Source organism: Aegilops tauschii, chromosome 1 (assembly GCF_002575655.3).
Source record: "Aegilops tauschii subsp. strangulata cultivar AL8/78 chromosome 1, Aet v6.0, whole genome shotgun sequence".
Taxonomy (NCBI): Eukaryota; Viridiplantae; Streptophyta; class Magnoliopsida; order Poales; family Poaceae; genus Aegilops; species Aegilops tauschii.
The window spans coordinates 52,495,539-52,505,315 of NC_053035.3; the positions used below are offsets into that span (position 1 = coordinate 52,495,539).

General features: G+C 43.3%; 1 protein-coding gene across 1 annotated transcript; it reads left to right on the plus strand.

Annotated features, from left to right (window-relative positions):
* The first annotated feature begins 681 nt into the window (after window positions 1–681).
* Window positions 682–6,653, plus strand: LOC109770878 (probable beta-1,4-xylosyltransferase GT43A). The gene is made up of 3 exons (XM_020329592.4): window positions 682–1,862; window positions 4,545–4,830; window positions 6,054–6,653. The coding sequence occupies exons 1-3, from the start codon at window positions 1,174–1,176 to the stop codon at window positions 6,225–6,227; spliced, it is 1,149 nt and encodes a 382-aa protein (XP_020185181.1). The 5' UTR covers window positions 682–1,173; the 3' UTR covers window positions 6,228–6,653.
* Window positions 6,654–9,777: the final 3,124 nt, after the last annotated feature.

Consider the following 9,777-nt stretch of genomic DNA (forward strand, 5'->3'; position numbering starts at 1 on the left):
ACGGATGGATGGATCTGGGGCCTCTGCCACACCTCCAATGCCAGTCCAAATTATCCAATAAGCTTTGCATATTAACCTGCAGCAAGAATATTTATAACAGTACTATACTCTAGTATTTGCAGAGGAAGCAGCAGCAGTATTTTCCCTAAAAAAATTGAGCTACAATTGATTTGGATATTCTCATAGGTTGTTGTTAACTATTTGGAGCTTGTGTGTAGTTAATGTGAGGTGTCTGAGAGGTGGTACTAGTACTGTACTTTGGTTGCTTGCTCTGTTTTTCCGGGTGTTTGCTTGTGAAAACCAGCCATAGGAAACTGCCAGGTAAAGGCACCCTAGTCCAGTCCAACGAGTCTAAGCTTTTGTAAATAAAAAAGGAACTTTTCTCAACAACAAGAACAAAAAACTGAAGTACTAGTACTACTAGTAGCAATATTAATCAGGTTTAAGAAATGCTTAATTTTGCACAGAAGTAATCAGGAACTAGGGTGCCAGGTGTGCCCCAATTTCACCTCAGTTTCCGCGTCGGCGGTCGTTGCCGGATCAGATCTCCGCGATCCCAGAGGCAAGCATGTCTGAACCGAACTGAACCATCGAGGCACAGCACAGCACACCGCAACCTCGACAGTGAAAGAGATGAATCAATGGCGGAGGTGAAAACCCAGACCCAGGAGCAGCAGCACCATAGCTGTTGAGGGACAGGCAAGTGTCACCGCACTCCTCCCGCCCTCTTTAAACGCCACCCTCACCAACCACCCCCAACGCCATTGCCGTTTTCACCCCCACCACCGAGCAAGGATTCACCATCCCCCTCCCCTTCCCCTCGCCCTCGCTCCATCCCGCCTACTACCTTCCATCCTGATCTTCTTCTTTCCCACCCCCTTCCCCAGGCGGGCACATTCCTCCTCCCCCAAATCTTGGTGCTGATCTAGCGCCGCTGCCCCCCACATTAATTGTCCTTCCCCCATCTTGCTCCATCCGCATTGATTCACGGGCAAGCAGACAGGGCGGCTTCTAGCTCTCGTCACCCCCGCAGAGTCCAATCCTTCGGTCTTTGGGCCTCGTTGGTTCTTGATCTGGGAGGGGAGGCGAGGTGATCTGTGGCGGGCCGTGATTTGATCTGAAAGTTGTGATTTTTGGGGGGGAGGGGTCGGAGGATTTGTGTGTCGGGCCGTCATGGGGACGGGGGCGGTGGCGCCGGAGCGGCCGAAGCAGCGGCGGGGGGGCCACCTGTGGAAGCGCGCGGTGCTCCACTTCTCGCTCTGCTTCGTCATGGGCTTCTTCACCGGCTTCGCGCCCTCCTCCTCCTCCTCCTGGAGGCCCGGCGGCGGGGCCGGCACGCCGCCGCCGCTTCTCGCGGCGGAGCAGCTCGCCGCGTCCCGTGTCGCCGGCAGCAGGGACCAGCACATCAGCCTGGCGCCGCCCTCGCCGGAGGGCGCGGCGGCGGCTGGCGGGGGCGGCGCGGTGGTCGACCTGGACGACGACGAGGAGAGCGGCCCGAGGAGGATGCTGATAGTGGTTACCACGACCAGGTCCGGGGCCGGGGAGCGGCGGCGCAGGCGGCCGGAGCTGCTGCGGCTCGCCCACACACTGCGCCTAGTGCGCCCCCCGGTCGTCTGGGTGGTGGTGGAGCCGGCGGCCGACGCGCCCGCCACGGCCGAGGTGCTCCGGGGCACCGGGGTCATGTACCGGCACCTGGCCTTCCGCCCCGAGGAGAACTTCACCACCGCCGCCGCCGAGGCCCACGCGCAGCGCAACGCCGCGCTCGCGCACGTCGAGAAGCACCGTCTCTCCGGCGTCGTCCACTTCGCCGACGCCGCCGGCGTCTACGACACCCACTTCTTCGAGGAGATCCGCCAGATCGAGTGAGTACCAAATCTTAATCCATTCATTCCCTCTGCTTCCTTCGTTCTGAGCCAAAATCTTAATTTCTACTCCTAGATTGCAAATTATACAATGTGCCAAACTGACTGTTTTTACTTGCTGATTTCGACACACAAATGCTGGAACTTCTCTTCTTTTCACCGTTCTTTCAGGGTGTTGAATCTACAAATTTTTTCTTCTTCTTCAATTTTGAACAGCTGTAGTTAATTAATTTCAGATTGTTTTAGGTGGGCACCGACTAGGGTTCCTCATCCCTAACCTCCACTTCTCAATTTAGTACACTAGTACTACTAATTTTCTAGCCAAGAAAAGGTTTTGGCAGCCGTGTAGTTTGGTGCCAGAGTATAATTGAAGGCAGCACAAGCTGTCATTAGTGGGGGAGGAATAAGGGTTTAGAATAAGATTATTGACCCCTCGCATCACCATGAACATTGCAAATGCAGCTGAGAGACCATGCTCTGATGCAAAGGGGTCAATTATTGGATCTAGCTTTACCTCTTCTTTATTCCCTTTTCCTCCAGCAAATCATGCCTCTGTTGCTGCAGATTTTAAAATTTACTAACAATCTTTTGCTTTTGATTTTGCTTACCCCCACAACGACCGAATTGCGTTGCTCCCAACCACTCCAATTAGATAGTTTAATTAAGACTTTTAAACGTGGCTCGTGAGCCATGGGCAAAGTAAAGCTGTATATAAAAAAAAACAGCAGTACTGCTGATTAGTACTTTAACAGTAGGGCTAACTACTAGCTGTTGGCTCGCTGACACGCCGGCCCGACCCGGCACTAACCTAACAAAACACACATTGAATGGACCTAAAGCATGCATTGAATGTTGGGATGTTGATGCTCCTAACATTTGATTGGAAGAAATTTGCTAAAAATGCTGCGAGGTGGTAGAAGATAGTAGTAACCGTTAGGCCATGGCCATTGAACTCCATTAAAAGAAATACCCACAGCTGTTGCTTTCTCTGACTGACCCCCATGTGTGGCCATTTGAAATGCACAGCCGAAGTTGCCTACCGTTTTGGAGCGAATTTTCCACAACGGTGTGACCTCCAGCTGTTCATGGAGACTGCACATGCGAAATTAGTGCCTGAATTGTTGCAAATAAGCAAGGGCGATTTTCTTTTAACCGACACTAGATGCCGATGATTGGTGCCTAACATGACCATGCATTTCCATCGTAGCTGTCCTCCAATATTGTGGTTCTGGCATCCATCAGCAGCCACAGAATGTGACTGGTGTGTCAACGTTTGCTTGCTCCGAGCCTGTTATATTCCAGGTCAAACATACCGTCTTTGTTCTATTGGAAAGGCCTAACATTTGACCTCACATTTATCTTTTCCTCATCCAGCCAAACCATGTTTGTGGAGACTGTAAATCAAATCCTTCCAAGGCTCCTACTTTTTAAATTGTACTAGCATTCTGACTTTCGTGGGTACTTACTTTCATAATAAGAAGAAATAAATCCTTGTTAGTAGTAGTACTATGGTACTACAAATACTACTAATGTCATGTGGGAGCATGGTGTTTTTCTTTTTAAAAGGTGTTAATATTCATATTCCCATGACATGAAGATGAAGAAGAATCCTTTTGGTTTGAGGGGAACATGATGAGACCAAAGCACTCCTCTCTTATCCAAGCAACCTTTTGCTGCATCTCGCCAGCCCACATAGTTTTTACTATTCGTGTAGAGTTCCTCGTGATGCGTGCACATGTGGCCCCTCATGCTTTTCTGGGGGCACCAGCTCACAACACAACAGACCTAGCTGTTTTTAGCATCAGCCCCAATATGACCTGGTGTGCGTGTCCCAGAATTTACCTGTTCAGTCACCACAAATGAAGTACAGTATAGTCTGGCTTTGGCATCGGTTTTGACCAGGGTGAAAAGTCTCCCCCGTGTTTAACTTGGGATTAGAGTTAAGAGTACTTCTAATCCTAGGTGACTAAAATAGTAAAACTTGTGTACTGTTTGCCTAATTGCCCGAACAAGTGTACTTAACCTGAGTTGAGTACATTGTTTGCAGTACTGTTTGACCATACTTTGCATTGTGAAAGTTTGTGCACAGTAAGTAAAGTCTTGCGTTCGTTGTCAACGATTGTCTCATCCCCTAGTTTGTTCGAGGCATTTCGAACTTCGAAGTCGGTAATATATACTTTTATTCGCTATTCGTCACTCGTCGGCATGCGTAGGCAAGTGGATGATTTAGTCTATTCCCATGTAGTATTGTGAGACAGTTGCATGCAATAAATCACTCGCCTTGTATTGTGTTCCATGCCTAGTGTCTAGTAGCGTGGAGATGGGTGGGAGGAAGTTTTAGAATACTAGCTGTTTTCATGATGCCTTCAACAAGGCAGCATGTGGAAGGTGTGCTAATGGAGTTGTGGCCACATATCTTTTCTTGTTCAAATATCTTAGATTAAGAGATCTTCTAATTATTAGACTCAACTTGCCCATGCACGTTTGGTGTCGGTGGAGCCTAATTCTGGGCAAGGTTTAGTGTATTATTTTCCTTGGATCTCTAGCCTTAATCACTGACCAGTCAAGTTGAGGTTGATATAATCACAGCTAACTCTTGAATTATAAGTTTGCAAACGACTAGTGGATGATATTTACTTAATGCATGTTTCTGATGTTCCTTATAATTCTTGAAATGGACAGGGCGTTTGGGACATGGCCAGTGGCAACAATGTCCGCGGGCAAGAAGAAAGTAGTGGTTGAGGGCCCACTGTGCAGCGCCTCGAAGGTAGTCGGCTGGTTCTCGAGGAACTTCAATGATGGTACCACCCGTTCAGTGACATATAACACTGAGGTTGACTTGAATCCTGCCGGTGCTGCTGGCACGCGAGCCCACACGATCGATGTATCAGGGTTTGCGTTCAACAGTTCTATTTTGTGGGACCCTGAGCGATGGGGACGACCGACGTCATTACCGGACACTTCACAGGTTAGTTCACTCGCAGTAATGCTGTCAACCTAATGCTTGTTATGCTTTGCAAATGTACAAAACAAGCCATTTTCATATATTAAACTTGTTTTCATTGTGATGAAGTATGAAGTCAAGTAATGATCTCTGATTGGCACATCACATTGTTGATCAGGCCACACAACATTTAAGTAATAGGACCACGCATCGCAACTACTTATCTATACCATGATACTCTCAAAAAAAGTAGTTGTGGAATTTGAAGAAGATTTGATTAATTGAGGGACTGGGTCTTGGCTAAAATAGTTTTAGTTTGTCCATTTCCTGATCTCATGACAGCCAAATAATAAACCTCCGAAACTAGCAAGCCCACTAGGATCCTCAGAAGCGTGGACTGCATGTCCAGCTTAAAGCAGATCCAAATAATTTTCAGCTTGAATGGAATTTTATCATACCTTTTTAAACTCAAAATTTCACAAGTCAATCTGATAAAAAAAATCTTATCCTGTCAATTGGTGGAAGGCCACTTGCAGTTCGAAAAAAACTATGCTGTCCACTACTTAGTTAAAAATGACGTCCTTGTAGTTGACTGACCTGGTACTTTTCAAGGTAATAAGTATCTTTAGCTGAATGGTTAAGTAATGTTGTGGGTTACGATTTCTGCTCCTGATCTCCTCACCCCTGAGATATTATCCTATCTGAATTCACTGCCCGACTTACACAATTATCAACATCCCTTTCGAAGTTGACTGACCTGGCGTTACACAATGATCAACTTCCCTTCAACGCAACATCGAGGGGAACAGGTGGCAATTATTTGTCCCACCATCACTTTCATGCACTCCTTTTTCTTAAACTTGTGATCTCAGTTTTCGTTCGTCTCACCGACTCACCTACTTAGCGCGTCATCATCCAAGAGCTGCATCCCACTAGTGGTACTGATAGGTACATGCGCCACTACAACCAACCCGAAGCACTGATCGCTGATTGAAACAAGATAACGGATCACTTCGGTCCCTCTGCAAATCCCTCACTCCATCTGTGTCTTCTGTTAGTTGCACCAGAAAGACCCTATTTCCAACCACCACAATGCATTGGGCCATATCCAAGAAGCTAATAATTTCCTTAGCACTGAACTGCTACCAAATGGTCCAGTGCTCATCTTTCTTTTGGTTACTCAACAGGACTGATTCTCCCAGCTAATAATTCACACTACTCTTTTCCCTTGGCATGATTGGTTGCAGGACTCGATCAAGTTTGTGCAAGAGGTGGTGCTGGAGGACAGGACAAAGCTGAAGGGGATCCCCTCCGACTGCTCCCAGATCATGGTGTGGCAGTATGATGTGCCCAGTAGCCCCAACACTCCGAAAACCAAAACCAAAACCGCCACCCCGAAAACCCACCATAGAAGAAGGTAGGCAGGAGGGGGATGAGACTGAACAGGAGAAAAATCTTCCGCGGAGAAGAACAGTGTTGGGAGTGGAGTTGATGTAAGTAAATGTGGCGACAACAAAAAAGGAGAAAGGAAGAAGGTTGCTGCTTACACTGAGTTTTTTTTTTCTTTTTTTTTTCTTTCTCTCAATTTTGTCCTTTTTCCCTTGGGGGTCATGAATTGTCCTCTGGAAATGGAAATCGACCCCCGGGCAATAGTATTATTTATTCAGATTATTTTACCTGTGATTCTTTAACCCCGACCGCCCCTCCTTCCTCGCTCCTCTGGGTGATCTCTCGCGGATTCTCCGTTTGTGGAGCGCAATAATAAGCTGTGTAGAAAGTGTGGGAGATCTGGCAGATGAAATGATGATGAATTCACAGCATGGTTTTCCAGCAAATTTCAGCATAAATGAACTGTTTCACGTGTTTTTTTTTTGTTTCTTTGCTGTTGTTCAGAATTGCTGTGAAATCCAGAATGATTTAGTTTCCTGTTCGGGAGAAAACAGCTGTGCATCGTACCACGTGGCAGTGGCAGTGGTAGCGAGATCTGCGGCGATGAACTGAAATGAATGCGCCCAGATCTACTGGAGGAGCAGTACTCCTCCATTATTGGAGTTGGAGCTGGTTAACGCGCACGCCGTACTGCCCACGGCGCGTATGCAGCCGACAACCTTTCAAGTGTCGGCAGCCCAGCGAAGTCCGATTCCTGACTGACACCGACCTGCTGACTGTGCTGTGCTGTGCTGGTGCATCGCTGTGGGTGGGCTTTCTGATGATCACGGAACGGAAGAAGCCATCCTTGTGAAATGAAATGAAATGATGCCGCTCACCCACGCTCGAACGCACAGGTTTCCAAAACCCCCTTTGGTTCACAATGGTTTTCTTAGTACGAATTATGTACTTTCAAAAAATGTTCTGCGTGAGAAAATGTGTCCATCTTCCATGAGGAAAAAGTTCATGCGTGTGAAAATAATGTCCATGTGTTGAAAAACAAAAACTGTCCACACATATGGAAGGGAATGTTCATGTTAACTAGAAAAAAAATTCATGTATATCTTCTAAAGAGTTCACATGAACACTTGAAACGTGTGAAAAAAGTATTCAGGTGATGCAAGAAAAAGTTTGAGCATATCTCAATAGATGTTCGGTTTTTCAAATGTTCGCATACCTTTTACAAAGTGTCCATGTATCTCCTAATGAGAAGAATAAACAGAAAAAAGAAAAGAAAATGAAAAAATAAAGAAATTTTAAACCAAAAAGAAAAAGGAGAAAAATACAGAAGAAAAATAACAAAAATGGACACAAAAGAAACTAAAAAAAAGAGAAAACACAACTCAAAGAAAGAAGAACAGAATACAGTATTGACGAGCCCATTGTGCTTGTGCTTCATCGATATCTATCCATGTGAAATGATGCCACCTCCCGAAACAGGCTCTAGCCCCGCTTTATAAACAAAGCAACCACTGAACCCAAGATGGTGAGGTAGCCATCATACAATGCCGATCCCAAGATAATCGGATCACGCAGAACGCACGTGACTACGCTACCGAGGGAGAGCACTGAAAAAACTAAGTACAATGCCCTAAACACCTAACCTCCACGACAATGCCCTAAACACCTAAAAACCTTAAATGATGCCACTTACCCACGCTCACGTGCATGCACATGTTTTTGGAAGTAAACCCTAAAGAATTCCGTCCAAAATTATGAATGATCAGTTCTCCTATTGCGAAACTTGAATAGTACTTTTTCTATGAACAAAACATGAGTACTACTCATACTGTTTCCTCTTCTTCTTCTTCTTTTTTGAGTTGTGTTTTCTCCCTTTTTAAAGGTATTTTTGGCTTTTGCTCTCCCTTTTCGGCTTCTCTTTATTTTTCGGTTTTTAGGGCCTCTTTTCGTTTTTAGGTGGTAATTATTATTTTATTTTATTTGCCAGGACAAGTGGTATTGAATTAGCGCAGATACGATTCCCCGTGCCGGTCAATAGAAATCTAGCAACGGCTCAAAACCACCTAGATTTCTATCATTATTTCTGTCTTTCAAAGATTCCTTTAAATTTCAAAATCCAAGATATTTTTTAATATTTCATGACTATTTAACACTTTTTTTGCAAAATGAAAAATATGAAACCTGGCTCAAAACTGGACACAAACCCGACCGAGGCTCGTCCCTTCCACCAGTGGGCCAGCCGATATTCGTTGTTTTTTCGTTCGCTGAAGCGGGTTCGCTGTGTTGGGTTCCCCCGGTCTTTTTTTTCTTTTGTTTATCATTACAGTTTTCTTTGGTTTATATTTTTCATCGTTTCCTTCATTTTTAATGGTTCTTACTGGTTTCCTTTGTTTCTTCACGGTTTTCTTTTCTCATGTGTTTTCTTTGTTTTGTTTTCTTTTTATCCTCGGTTTTTGTCCTTTTTTCTTTGTTTTCCTTCGGTTTTGTTTGTTTCTTTCACATTTTTCATCGGTTATTTTGTTTTCTCAAGGTTTTCGCTATTTCTCTATACACATTTTTGGTATACCTCTGATATATTTTTCTAATACATGTTAATATTTTCAAATCCAAGATCAAACTTTTTGAATAGATGGTCAACATTCGTTTATACATAGTAACATTTTTCAAAAATCTTGATTAACATTTCATAGATACAAGATTAACATTTTTTGAACACATGGTCAACATTTTTTCAATACACATTTAACCTTTTTCAAATGCCTGGTTAATATTATTTTAAATACAACTTTAATTTTTTTTACATGGTCAACTTTTTTCTATACACATTTAACTTTTTCCAAATACAAGTTTAACATTTTATTGAATACATGGTCAATATTTTTTCTATACACATTAAATATTTTTTAATGCTTGATTAACATTTTTCAAATACTTGTTTAACTTTTTCAAATATTTAATTAACATTTTCAAATACATGATCAACTTTTTTCACACATATTTGTTTTTTTACCTTTTCATTATACATTAGAAACATTTTCTCTACACACATTAACATTTTTCAAATGTTTGGTTTTTTTTTCAAATTTTTACATAATATATTTATTTAGAATATTTGAAAGTATAAATGCAGTAAAAAAGAAAGAATATGAAAACATTATAATATATTTATTCCAATAAATAGTATAATACATGGTTAATATTTTTTTATATACGCAGTAAAATAATTTATAATATATTTATTTCTATGAATGCAGTATAATACTCCCTCCATTTCTAAATATAAGACCTTTTATAGAGATTCCGATATGAGCTAATTACGGAGAAAAATGAGTAAATCTACACTCTAAAATATACGTCTGTATGTAGTCCGTATTAAAATCTTTAAAAAGATTTATATTTAGAAACGGAGGGAGTATATTCATTAGAATATTTCTTGCTCTCAAGACCTCATACAATACCGATCCCAAGATAATCCGATCACGCAGAACACACGCGACTACGCTACCTAAAGAGAGCATTGGAAAAACTGAGTACAACGCCACACAACACCCTAGACACCTAAGCTCCACGACAATGCCCTAA